General features: G+C 39.2%; 1 protein-coding gene across 8 annotated transcripts in view; it reads right to left on the bottom strand.

Moving 5' to 3' along the window:
• Positions 1-1,647: 1,647 nt before the first annotated feature.
• The window catches only part of ABCG2 (ATP binding cassette subfamily G member 2 (JR blood group)), a 127,537-nt gene continuing 114,804 nt past the window's right edge, over positions 1,648-14,380 (bottom strand). For all 8 annotated transcript variants that reach the window (XM_005897792.3, XM_070372167.1, XM_070372169.1 and 5 more), the window contains 6 exons: positions 12,412-12,501; positions 10,820-10,944; positions 9,443-9,597; positions 5,203-5,292; positions 4,289-4,371; positions 1,648-1,852 (listed from right to left, as the gene is read on the bottom strand). In XM_005897792.3, the coding sequence (XP_005897854.1) occupies positions 1,705-1,852; positions 4,289-4,371; positions 5,203-5,292; positions 9,443-9,597; positions 10,820-10,944; positions 12,412-12,501 (691 nt within the window). In that variant the 3' untranslated portion in view covers positions 1,648-1,704. The remainder of the gene's footprint in view (positions 1,853-4,288; positions 4,372-5,202; positions 5,293-9,442; positions 9,598-10,819; positions 10,945-12,411; positions 12,502-14,380) is intronic.

The raw sequence follows: 14,380 nt of genomic DNA, 5'->3' as shown, positions 1-14,380 counted from the left end.
CCCCTGGATTGATGTTGCAGCAACATGGCAGGGCACCCACTGACACAAAATGATATTCCAAGATGACCGGTCATAGCAGGTCTACACACTGTTTCCTCAGTTCACTTACTTCCTCCAATACTGAAAAGTATTTACTTTTAAAAAGGGAATAAATTAAACAGAATATCCTGAACTGCATGCTAGAACAATTAAAGAATACTGATGGAAAAGTAGTGAAATCTGAATAAAGTATATAGTTTAAAAGTAATGTATCAATGTTAATTTCTTAGTTTTGACATGTATCATGGTACACAAAATGTTAACATTAAAGGAAGCTGGGCAAAAGATATACAGGAACTTTTTGCATGATTTTTGCAACTTTTCTATAAAACTAAAATAATTACAAAATGAATAGCTTATATTAATAACCTATTCCTTTAATAAGGAAGTGGGGGGCTTAATTAAGGATATATTTATACACACAGAAACACAAAACTGAGCTGTAGTGATAATCTGATAGTAGCAACAGACAGGAGTGCACAAGTGTCATTTCAAAAATAATCCAGAGAGAAAGGAGAAGTAGTCTTGGGAGAGAAGCCCAAGGGGGGCTTCTGTGCACTAATAATGTTCTATTTCTTGATATGGATTAATGGTTGTACAGCTGTGCTCCTTTTATAATTCACTGGACAGTACCTTTTCTTATAAAAAATGTTTAAAACACTCCCCTATTACTGGTAAATGTTAGAATAAAGAGAAGATGTGTAAATATATGAGGTGTATATGTAGGAAAGTAAAAAAACCTGTATAGAGCCAGTTATAACAGTTCTTCTATCATAAGTCTAAAATTGTCAGAGCTGGGAAAGATCATGGGAATTACCAAATCCTGCCGTGGACAGTTCTTTACACAGGTAATCCCGGCGATTACAATGCAGTAGGGCTCAAAGGACCCTGAAATCTGTGTTGGAGCAAAATTCCTCAAGAGATTATGAGGCACACCAAGATTACAGACTACTGAACTCAAGAAGGGTAAGTCGCCAGAATCCTGGCCCTCTACACCTGGGGTCCAAAACCCAGCTAAGACTCTTGAGATACTCTAATTCCACTAGAGGGAAACCTCAGTAAATTCAAATAACCTTAAAAAGCTTATCAAACTGCTTTCTATTAGAAAGGCTTTTTTATCTATATATGACACTGTGTTTTTCCAGCATGGTTTGGATTTCATACTTCTACTACAGCATCAATATATTTGTTATTTATTATTTATAAGATAATAGAGGACATAGGTTTATATAATATTGAAACTGGAGGGCAACTAAACTGCCTATTCATTTTAAAGGGAAGGATACCAATACCAGATATATTAGTAACTTGACACAAGTTTCTAGAACTCATTTCTTTTTCAGTCAATAAATTAAAGTAGATTTCTCTCCTATGGTTACCATCTGACAAGATGAACTAATATGTAGTACATATCACTAGTTTATGACTTGGGTTTTTTCAAGTATAATTTAGTTCATTGTGATTTCTATAAATGTTTCTGTTGAAAGTAATTCTTGCTGAACAACAGTAAGAGGCAAGTGAAAAGAAGACAACCAAAAATAATAAAACACATTGGCATAATGTAAGTAAATAAAAAGATGAAAACAACCAAAAAAACTTCATTGGATATGAAAATCAAAAAGTCCCTTTTTAATTGGGGGTAAATAACTGAAATTAAAGAGGAATTTAAGAAAATTTTTTAAGGAATAACAATTTCAGGTAGGCAATTGTAAGGAAGATAACAATCATGCATGCCAAGGCTACGTGATTCTTCCACAGGCCCCAAGGTGAGATATCGATGCCCTGGTTTGTCAGAAATTCTTCGCCAGTACATCTGAAATTCAACAGAAAAAGAATATAACTTCATTTTTAGCATCTGTCAAATTTTACTCAATATATTCACTGTTCCTTAAAGAAACCTACAGGTTACCAAGTCTTAAATTACCATCCCTTCATTTATAACAGAAAACAGTTTTAGAGGGTTTTTGTGGTGTGTGTATGTGTATGTGGTTTTAGCTTTATCGTTCTATTCTATTGGGATATAACAGGGGTTTATAGGTCAGTCATATGCATCATAAAAATATACAGAAAACAGTCATTGAGTGCTTATAATTCTGTTAGATACTATGAAGCAACCTGCTTATAATAGTTTGTGGATGTATATGTTTAGTTGCTAAGTCATGTCTGACTCTTTGCAACCCCATGGACTGTAGTCCCCCAGGCTCCTCTATCCATGGGACTTCCCAGGCAAGAATACTGGAGTGGGTTGCCATTTCTTTCTCCAGGGGATCTTCCTGACCCAAGGATAAAACCTGCATCTCTTGTGTCTCCTGAATTGGCGGGCGAATTCTTTACCAGTGTGCCACCTGGGAAGCTCTCATATAATAGTTTAATTAATCCCTAAAACAACCCAAATTTAAAAGATGAGGAGACTAAAGTTTAAGGAACTTTGTCAACTTCACAGATTCACACTTTGAATCAAGTTGGTAGTCTCCCCAAATAGGTTGGTTTCCAAGTCTGTGATGCTGCCTCTCTTCAAAGGACAGAAACATTTATCAAGTAATTTTTCACAAATGCCTGATGGGGAAAGTCTTAGCTTTAGCAGATGATACTGAAGGCACTTACAAAGATGACCAAAGCTGTTTATAGGGCTCATTACTCACAAATCAGCCATACCAAAAAAAAAAAAAAACACAGGCTGAGAGTTCTAAAACTAGGGGAATAGGTGAATAGAGGTCTCCTACCAGAGTCACACTCTGTCAGCTCTTACACCAAGACTGGAATGAGCATCACAGAGGCTGGGCTCTAAGACATTACCAGCAGGTCAGATTATCAGGTATGCCTTAGTGGGAGCTGGAACAGAGCAGAATAGGATGGAGTAGCCCTGATTAGTGGGGTTCAGGATGGGGAATACATGTACACCCGTGGCGGATTCATGTTGATGTATGACAAAACCAATACAATATCGTAAAGTAATTAGCCTCCAATTAAAATAAATAAATTTAAAAAAAAATAAAAGAAAAGCAGCTGGTATTAAAAATATCTGGCACAACCATAATTATTACCTGATTCCATTTTTCTGCTACTCTTGGAATTTAGCAGATTGAAAAAAAAAATGTTATACTCATATCAAAAGAAAGGGAGTAGGCAGGATAAGGAAAGCTTCTCTTCATAGAGGTTTTCTGGCAATACTTCTAAATAGCAATTTGTCCTATTATTAAGAATTACTTCTAACCCACTTGAATATTCATGAGATTTAGGATACCAGCATTCTCTTTTCTCTCATTAATTAATATATCAAAATCAAACCATTAACAACAATCATCAAAAGGAAATGTTACTTAACTTTAAAATAATGCCTTTATTTCTATTAAAATCTGTTTTTCTTATTATACTGAAAAAATGAGATTCCCTTCTCAAGCTTACTGAAATATATGTTCCTTTCTTTAGAGGAAACATCCTTCAGTAGGGAGAATTCCAAGTCAGTCAAAAAAAAAAAAAAGGTTGTGCAGACTTTGATTCCATGTTGTCTCCTGGATACAGGAGGAAGAGGCAAGAGCCAGACTGGGGCAGGAAAATGTTCCCTCCCACTCCTAATGCCGTTTTAGCTCTTACTACTAGCCATGGGTTGGGTTTCCCTGGTGGCTCAGATGGTAAAGAATCCACATGCAATGCAGGAAACCTGGGTTTGATCCCTGGGTCAGAAAGATCCTCTGGAGAAGTGAATGGCTACCCACTCCAGTATTCTTGCCTAGAGAATTCCATGGACAGAGAAACCTGGCAGGCTACAGTCCATGGGATCACAAAGAGTCAGACACGACTGAGCAACTAACTCTTTCACCCTGGCCATGGGTTGAGCTCACAAGAATCCTAAATTCATGGGTCTATACACTTCATATAATCCATACAGTTCCAGTACTGTTAAGGCTTGATAAAAATACCAAAGCAGCTCTCATTTCAAACTCAAATGTTCTGAAAAATAGAAATCCAAACCCACAATCCAAACTGCAAAAGGATCTTTTAAAAGACCCCAAACAAATAAGTAACACATAAGAAATGGTTCTCCAAGTAAAATACAATTTTGACCTAAATAGAATACCCAGGAGTTGTAGAGCACTTTCTCATGCATTAGTGAATAACTCACTTTATAAATGAGAATACTCAGACTCAGAGAAGTCAGTGTCTGTGAAAGGATTCCTCAGCCCAGTAGTATTTCTGTATCATACCACAACAGTAAGCAAAGCCACTGTGACACTGAACGCAAACTTACATGGCATAGCTACAGGTATTGTTTGTTGTTACATTGAGTCCTGGGCAGAAGTTTTGTCCCAAAAATTCATTATGCTGCAAAGCCTATAACATAAGTGGGAGCAGGATAAAGAAAATAGTTTTAAATGTCAAAAGGTTTCCAAAGAATTATTACAATTATGTCCACTAAGTTTAATCTCTGTTGTTATCTCTAAAAACAAAGTTTCACATTCACAGTCTTTGTCATACCAAAGCAACTAAAATTATTTTTCCTGGCAATCAAGAGGCCTAGGGTTGGGATTTGGGGCTCTGATACAAAAACCAAGAAGAGAGATCTCTGGCTATATTATTCCATAGCTCTTTCCTTCTTTTCTCCCCATTTTTATAACCCCATAGTACTATAATTAAAATGATACAGTGATACTCAATGACTATTGTTAATTTATAGTAACAATCTTTGTATTTTTCTTGTTTGTTCTCATCAAAATCAGTTATAATTCTTAGGAGTTAGAAATTTAATTTTACTATATTAAGGCACATTTTTCTCTGGAGTTGATTAGCTTTCTAAAGTCAATAGTAGCTGTGAGTATGACATGGTTTTTATTCTAATTTCCCTTTCAATTTAAAATACGTATTCTAGGCCTTCATCTTCTCATTAATTTCTTTGATGAACTGAAACACTGTATTTTTTTATATCAATTAGTCAATCTTTGTCCATAACTATGAGTTATCTCCCAATCCTTCAGCTCCCTCAGACAACAAGGTGACTAGAGAAATCCCAGGTGATTATCAACTTGACCCAAGGCTTAATAGGAAACTCTCCTTCATTGTCCTAAAACTTGCACAGCTCATGGCCAAGGACATGAGAGGCTTTATTCTGGCTGTTTCCAGCATGGGGACGATGAACCAGCACGGTGACAGATAAGGAGAACATACCGCATAGCCGTATCGAGGAATGCTCAAGTATTGAAGCCATGACAACCAAGGCACAACGGTTTTGAGATTTACCAACAGCCCTGAAAATATCTACAAAAAACAAATACCAAGAATCAGATCTGGTGCCGTCTAGCAAATAGCCCTTTTAAGTCCCTGACAGTCTCGTGAATACTGCTAAGGACAACTCTTCTTTGAAATTCTTTCCACTACTCTGAAGACTTACCCTATCCTCTTTGTATGTGTATATCTCTCTGGAGCTGAGGCTGTTTAGGGATCTAAATATATTTATAATATACATTTTATTTAATTGGGAGATTTCTAATTGTTGAGGCTTTTACTTTCTCTGTAACTGCACACATTGGAAAGTGAATAGTACTGATTTGCAATGATACAACCAACTATATATTCCCACCAATAAACACACCTGAATGTATCCTGAGCACCTCACGCCCCGATTTCTGTAACACAGTAATATTTGTTATTTACAAGGGTTTACATTCTATCTCTGTATGACTTTAGGAATAATTTTGGGTAGTGTTCACATGCTTAAAATAACCCAAAGGCTGGAACTGGTATACAGCATAATGCGGTAAAGCACAGCATAAAATATGGTCAATTCCTTCATTTAAAGCTGCAAAAAGGAGCATTACAATGAAGATTCCAGAAATGACCGCTTCAGCAAGAGATGGGTACATGAGAAAATCTTCACATAAAACACTTTCTAACTGGCACAAGGTATGCTGAGATGGACATAACAATGACAATGTTCCTGGTGTGACCACATAGCTTTGAACTTGACCTACCTAACTAAGTGCTTAATGCATAACACACAATACCTGGGTGAAATATAGTCTTATGACTAGTTTCTAAAGTTTTATATATAATACAAATCCTTAAATAATAACAAATCAAAGTAATATATAAAATAAAACATTTTCATTTTGAAGAACACCTTATGTATTATATTACACTATAGAAAACATATATAATGTTGCCCATTTTCTCAATAATGGTTAGATTGGCAGTTTTCAAACTCAATAATGGAAGAATTAAACTTTGGCAAGAGCTTGTGCTAATACCTACCTTGTAAAGACATGTACTGCTACTCCACCAGATATGGCATGTGTATGAAGTAAAGAGGCTACACGTTTCTGTTTATTTGATGTTTGTGGCGGAAAGTAGTAACTGGTTCCTTTCATCTACTCATTCATCTTTGTGTGTGCAAAATGTAGGGCCATGTAAGGTTAGGATTAAGTAACTATATTCAAAAGGTAAAGAGAAATATATTGATATAAAGAAATGTCAGGAACCCAGAAAGGAGAGGTCCTAGTACTGGAATTTTTCAGTATTTTTAAAACACTCCTTTTCAAAATATAGGAGGGGCCCAAGACAGACCCATGCACATGTTGCTCTATTTTCATGGAACTTAGGTTTCCCCCTGGAGAGCAGTAGATCCAACTAAACCATCTCAGCTGCCAATTAAACAAGCCAGCACTTCTCTCCCACCAGCAGGAAAGTCAGACAATGGACCTGTCATTTTAACAGTTTTTTAAAATTTTAAAACTAAAAATTTTTTGGGTTTTCAAACTTTCAATTTATTGAGCTTTGATGGTATATCACCAAGAGGCCTCTTTTTAAAGCTCATCAGTAACAATACATTGACTAAGGTTCTAATAACTGTATTAGACCAGTAGCAAAACTAGCTGGGTGAGATCAAGAAAAAGCTGATACATTCTCTAATCAGATCAGATCACTCGCTCAGTGGTATCCGACTCTTTGCGACTCCATGAATAGCGGCACGCCAGGCCTCCCTGTCCATCACCAACTCCCAGAGTTCACTCAGACTCACGTCCATTGAGTCAGTGATGCTATCCAGCCATCTCATCCTCTGTCATCCCCTTCTCCTCCTGCCCCCAATCCCTCCCAGCATCAGAGTCTTTTCCAATGAGTCAACTCTTCGCATGAGGTGGCCAAAGTACTGGAGTTTCAGCTTTAGCATCATTCCTTCCAAAGAAATCCCAGGGCTGATCTTCAGAATGGACTGGTTGGATCTCCTTGCAGTCCAAGGGACTCTCAAGAGTCTTCTCCGACACCACAGTTCAAAAGCATCAATTCTTTGGTGCTCAGCCTTCTTCACAGTCCAACTCTCACATCCGTACATGACCACTGGAAAAACCATAGCCTTGACTAGACGGACCTTTGTTGGCAAAGTAATATCTCTGCTTTTGAATATGCTATCTAGGTTGGTCATAACTTTCCTTCCAAGGAGTAAGCGTCTTTTAATTTTATGGCTGCAGTCACCATCTGCAGTGATTTTGGAGCCCAGAAAAATAAAGTCTGACACTGTTTCCACTGTTTCCCCATCTATTTCCCATGAAGTGATGGGACCGGATGCCATGATCTTCGTTTTCTGAATGTTGAGCTTTAAGCCAACTTTTTCAATCTCCACTTTCACTTTCATCAAGAGGCTTTTGAGTTCCTCTTCACTGTCTGCCATAAGGGTGGTGGCATCTGCATATCTGAGGTTATTGATATTTCTCTCGGCAATCTTGATTCCAGTTTGTGTTTCTTCCAGTCCAGCATTTCTCATGATGTACTCTGCATATAAGTTAAATAAGCAGGGTGACAATATACAGCCTTGAGGTACTCCTTTTCCTATTTGGAACCAGTCTGCTGTTCCATGTCCAGTTCTAACTTTTGCTTCCTGACCTGCATACAAATTTCTCAAGAGGCAGATCTGGTGGTCTGGTATTCCCATCTCTTTCAGAATTTCCCACAGTTTATTGTGATCCACACAGTCAAAAGCTTTGGCATAGTCAATAAAGCAGAAATAGATGTTTTTCTGGAACTCTCTTGCTTTTTCTGTGATCCAGCGGATGTTGGCAATTTGATCTCTGGTTCCTCTGCCTTTTCTAAAACCAGCTTGAACATCTGGAAGTTCACGGTTCACATATTGCTGAAGCCTGGCTTGGAGAATTTTGAGCGAGCATTACTTTACTAGTGTGTGAGATGAGTGCAATTGTGTGGTAGTTTGAGCATTCTTTGGCATTGCCTTTCTTTGGGATTGGAATGAAAACTGCCTTTTTCCAGTCCTGTGGCCACTGCTGAGTTTTCCAAATGTGCTGGCATATTGAGTACAGCACTTTCACAGCATCATCTTTCAGGATTTGAAATAGCTCAACTGGAATTCCATCACCTCCACTAGCTTTGTTCATAGTGATGCTTTCTAAGGCCCATTTGGCTTCACATTCCAGGATGTCTGGCTCTAGGTCAGTGATCACATTATTGTGATTATCTGGGTCGTGAAGATCTTTTTTGTACAGTTCTTTTGTGTATTCTTGCCATCTCTTCTTAGTATCTTCTGCTTCTGTTAGGTCCATACCATTTCTGTCCTTTATTGAGCTCATCTTTGCATGAAATGTTCCTTTGGTATTTCTGATTTTAGACCTAACACCCAAAAAAGATGTCCTTTTCATTATAGGGGACTGGAATGAAAAAGTAGCAAGTCAAGAAACACCTGGAGAAACAGGCAAATTTGGCCTTGGAATACGGAATGAAGCAGGGCAAAGACTAATAGAGTTTTGCCAAGAAAATGCACTGGTCATAACAAACACCCTCTTCCAACAACACAAGAGAAGACTCTATACATGGACATCACCAGATGGGTCAACACCGAAATCAGACTGATTATATTCTTTGCAGCCAAAGATGGAGAAGCTCTATACAGTCAGCAAAAACAAGACCAGGAGCTGACTGTGGCTCAGACCATGAGCTCCTTATTGCCAAATTCAGACTGAAATTGAAGAAAGTAGGGAAAACCACTAGACCATTCAGGTATGACCTAAATCAAATCCCTTATGATTATACAGTGGAAGTGAGAAATAGATTTAAGGGCCTAGATCTGATAGATAGAGTGCCTGATGAACTATGGGATGAGGTTCGTGACACTGTACAGGAGACAGGGATCAAGACCATCCCCATGGAAAAGAAATGCAAAAAAGCAAAATGGCTGTCTGGGGAGGCCTTACAAATAGCTATGAAAAGAAGAGAAGCGAAAAGCAAAGGAGAAAAGGAAAGATATAAACATTCTCTAATAATATAAGCTATATTTCAATATACAGCCTCCTTAAAGCAAAGTCTGATGTACAGAATCCTCAAGCAGATCTTACAGGATAGGCAAGTTTGGGGGTAGGAATAAGGGGAAATTATAATGCCTCAGAGAAGCACAGTTTGTACTTACCATCATAAACACAAAAGAGATGGTCATGAGCAGAGTTGCTATAGATACCACACTCTGACCTGCTGCTATAGCCAGTGCCATGGAACTAGCTGAATAAGCCACCATCATCAGGGTAAGCATCATGATGAAGAAGGCCTCCACCTTTGGCTTCAGTCCTTAGGGAACAAAGAGGGGGTTAATCCAACACTGTCTATCAGGGACTGTTTATTATGCAAAAAACACTGTAATACTTTGAGATACTACTATCACAGTGAAAAAATTCATCCTTCATCCAACCACCCAATATAACCATACAAAGTTATATGCAATTTTATTTTTTATGCTCACTGTATAAGCACTTTTCCATGTAATGCTCTTGCTTCTTTATTTGTAATTATTAACAGTTTTTGAGTGCCTGAGATGGAAAGCTGTAGACAACTAGCCAGAATTCTACTGCTTTCTCTTCTAAGAAGGAAACTTGCCAAGAGCACATTCATTTTACCTAGACATCACATTACTCACTCTTTGCTATAAAACCATTAGTGAAGATAACTGGTAAGGTCAGGATTATATGACCACTCAGTGGTTTTAAAATCTGGGGGAGTGGGTCCATAATCCAAGTCTCCCAAGACAAATCACCCTATAACTCTGGGATTGAGGATGTGGTTAAACAAGCTTCATAAAACTGCTTTATAAACTAAAATGGGCTAATACTATGGGTCAAACAAGAATCTGAAGACTTCAGAACAGCCATAAGAACACCAGATAGGAATTTAAGAATCTAGGTTCTATGCCTGATTCTTTATGATACACCCTCTTATTTGTAAAACAGAAGTTTAAACTCAATCAGTAGTGGCTTGTCAAAAAAGAAATATTTTTGGAGTGTGTATATATCTGTGTGTGTGGGCACCTGTGTATGTGAGAAATAAAAGAGAATTCTGATATAATGAGCCTGGGGTATAGACTAAACAAAATGTACAAATCAATCTTTCTATATCTATCAAACAAATATTTTATTACCAGTAAGCCCCATAAGTCACTATCTTCATTATCTTTATATATTCATACACAAAAATAAAAATATAAATAGGTAAGTAATAAATATCCCAGCTCCAGCTCCTCCTACATAGTGTAAAGTAGTTTTAGGAATTATTTCCATGTTTGTTGTATATAACACGCAGTATGTCTACATATAGTTTTATAAACAGTTTTAAAAGTTACTTTGGAGAAAGCCTTGACAAAAATCTCCTCGGAGAACAGTTATTTCAGAGCATGCATAAAGAACAGATGCTTCCTAATCTCAGGACTTGATTTATAGTTTTGAGAACCAAAGCATGTTTACAGAAAGTCCCCTCCCATCCAAGACTAAAGACATACATCTTTTGTCTTATTGCTTACCTAACAAGAAGTATGTTATACAAGTAAATATAATACTTGGTAACATCCTCATGGGGAGTAAATCAGATAACAGTTTTCCAAAGAAGTAAGATGACACTCTATAGTATCCACTGATATATTCATGTCTAGAAACAAAAATTCACATCATACATCCTACATTAGTTTAAGACCAGGAGATTAAACCATTTGCTATACAGATGTCCTCCCTGCTATACAGATGGGATTGGTAAAGAATCCGCCTGCAATGCAGGAGACCGGGTTCAATTCCTGGGTCAGGAAGATCCACTGGAGAAGGGACAGGCTATGTACTCCAGTATTCTCGGGCTTCCCTTGTGGCTCAGCTGGTGAAGAATCTGCCTGCAATGCGGGACACCTGGATTCTATCCCTGGGTTGGGAAGATCCCCTGGAGAAGGGAAAGGCTACCTACTCCAGTATCCTGGCCTGGAGAATTCCATGGTCTGTATAGTCCACGGGGTCGCAGAGTCGTACACAACTGAGTGACTTTCACTTTCATACAGAGTTCCACTGCTACCAGAGGTCTAACAGCTACCGTGTCCCCATCTTTGAGGTTAGCCCACCACCCTTCTTCCCGGTCAGCATCAGGCACGTCTCACGTGTGTGCCTCCCCTGGGATATTATCCCCCAAGGCTCTGTGCAATGACCCCTCTTGTCATTGCAGAACTCCCTCCGAATGCTGGCCAGTTGGCCTCTGAACACCCACTCTGGGGGAACAGGTCCTGCATCACCTCCCTTTCTCCTGACCCTGGCTCTCTTTGAAGGCCAGCCTGCCAGGAGCTCATTTCAGTGGTTCCTTTCTCCCTGCTTCTAACTATGAAGAAGGTGCTGTTGCTGTTCTCTAAGCCTCAAATGCAGCTTTAGGCCACTCATCTCTTTTACTTCTTCCCCTCTCATGATAAAAAAAGAAAATGACACTTCTTTCCATGATCATGCCTGCCAGCCACAGTGCCTGCCAACCTGTCAATGAACAATTCTCTTTTCACCCCTCTTAGATTCTAGATCCCTCCTTTTCCTGAGATCTTCCTCCTGTAATTCCAAACTATTCCACCAAGATCTTCATTCTTTCCCTCTCTAATGATTCCTTTCCTCAACATGTAAATACACAAATCTCTTCCAACTATGAAAAACAGAAGAAACAAAACAGCTTACATTTTTTAAGGCTGCTCTCTGGCTCCTTCATTCCCCCTTCCACTGAAGACTTGGTCTGTATTCTTGGTCACCTTTACCTCCTCACCTTGAATATACTGTTCAACACACTACCTTCTCTCTACCAAGTCCCTCAAACTTTTCTTGTGACAGTCATCACAACTTCTTATTTGCTGAAAATAAAAGATCCTTTTCAGCCTCTTATTGCTTGCTTTCTCTGCAGCATGTAGATTTGTGGACGGTGCCCTAATCTTGAAACTCCTTTCTCCCTTTTGTATCAGGCCCCACATGCTCATGGTTTTCCTCCCAGACTCTGGCTGCTCTTTCTCAGTCGACACTGGTAACCCCCAGGAACCAAGCCATGGCCCAGTTTTGGATGTGACCAGTCTGACCAGCAGCCCCGTTCCTGAAACAGAGACCTACTCACATAAACAGCTTTTTCTCCACCACCAGGAGCTCCACGGCTGACACACTGCTGAAACACTGGTTGGTCGTCAGGAAGAAGAGCACCCCAGCTCTGTGATGTGAGAAAGGGAACAAAAGCCAAAGCACTGCGGTCAATTAAACATTCTCAGGTCATTTTTCTTCCTGCAAAATTCTTTCCCCAAATGATATCTTAACACATTAAACACACAACCGTTCTGGCTAAAACAGAGAGGGAAGCATGAGCCCCTCAGGTCACTCCCACACCCCTGCGTCTCCATAGTGGTACCCTTGGGACTCCACATAGCACAGTCTGAAATTCACAACCAAGTTTGCTGTAGATTGAACTGCATCCTCCCCAGGTCCTATGCTGAAGCTGGAATTCTCAGTGTGATGGCATTTACAGATGGTGACACTGGGAGCTGGTTGGGTTTAGATGAGGTCATGAGGGTAGGGGCCTCACTATGGATTAGTGCCCGTAGAAGAAAAGGAAGAGACATCAGAGCTCTCCTTCTCTGCCATGCAGGAACATAGCAAGAAGGCGGCAAATAAGAAGAGTATCCTCTTCAGAACCCGATCATACTGGCAACCTTATCTCTAGAACTGCGAGAAATGAATTTCCGTGGTTTAAGCCACCAGGTCTGTGGGTCTTTGCACCAGGGCTTCCCAGGTGGTGGTAGTGGTAAAGAACCTGCCTGCCAATGCAGGAGACATAAGAGACATAGGTTTGATCCCTGGGTCGGGAAGATCCCCTGGAGGAGGGCATGGCAACCCACTTCAGTATTCATGCCTGGAGAATCCCTGGGACAGAGGAGCCTGGCAACTAGAGTCCATAGGGTCGCACAGAGTCAAACACAACTCAAGCAACTTAGCAAGAACACACAGTCTGTGGCAGTCAAGCCGACGATTACTTATTCCATAAAAATACTATCAGCTTGGATTTTAACTAACGCCAATTATAGTTCTTAAAGTATGAACAGAGAAACAGTGAGACAAATAAAGTCTGCAAAGGTTAAAAACCTCTATCAGCCACTTTTTAAAAAGTCAAGTAATGAAAAAACGAAGATAAGGCAAAGTGAAAGCCAGTGGAGGGAAACACTGACCAACACCTGATCACACATCCACTGCACAACCACCAGCACAGCCTTGATACTCTCCTTGACCACCCCCTCCTAATGGGGTCTCTTTCTAATGAGCTCAAAACAGAAAACAAAAAAGAATGCTCGTACAGAAAAAATTAGTTTGTGTACCTGGGAGAAAAAGAAGACTATTAATGCTTCTCTCTCAGTAAAATAATAGAAGTTTAAAAAGGAAAGTACTCAGTTAATCCACGCTTGGACAGATACATGAATTTTATGAAAGCATGCCACTACTCCTGAAACACTGCTGAGCTTTCCTTCCTAACCAAGTGATTTAATTGACATTGAGAATGTGAGTTGAAACTAAAAGAGATGCGGTGGCACATCATTTAAATGATACAAGAGAATTTTTAAAAAGGTAAACCCAAGTGTATAACCTTCTTAAAAAAAAGAGTCTGCAGACAGTCAGTAATTGTTTTCGACACTTTCGCCTTCCAAAATAATGAACTTAGGGAATAAGTTGTTTTAAAGTAAATGTTTATACAATAAAGAAATGAGAAATAGCCAGGCCTACAACACAAGCAACTATGCTACTTGTGAAGCTAAGTGTGCTACTTGCTGTACACAAATAAGCCTAACATCACTGTGAAAGGTGATTTCAGAAAGGGGGACATGGCACTCTTCAGCTCATTTGTTAAGTGTTACATCTAATAACACAATAATGTTCACAATGATTTTAAGCTAGCACATAATGAAATTTCTTCTAAATCACAGGACAATTTATTTTATACTAAGTAATTTTATTGTTTGGAGAAGGCAATGGCACCCCACTCCAGTACTCTTGCCTGGAAAATCCCATGGATGGAGGAGCCTGGTAGGCTGCAGTCCATGGGG

Source organism: Bos mutus, chromosome 6, assembly GCF_027580195.1.
Source record: "Bos mutus isolate GX-2022 chromosome 6, NWIPB_WYAK_1.1, whole genome shotgun sequence".
NCBI classification, from domain to species: Eukaryota; Metazoa; Chordata; class Mammalia; order Artiodactyla; family Bovidae; genus Bos; species Bos mutus.
Note: the sequence above shows the minus strand (reverse complement) of the source record. Positions and strands in the feature narration are given on the sequence as shown.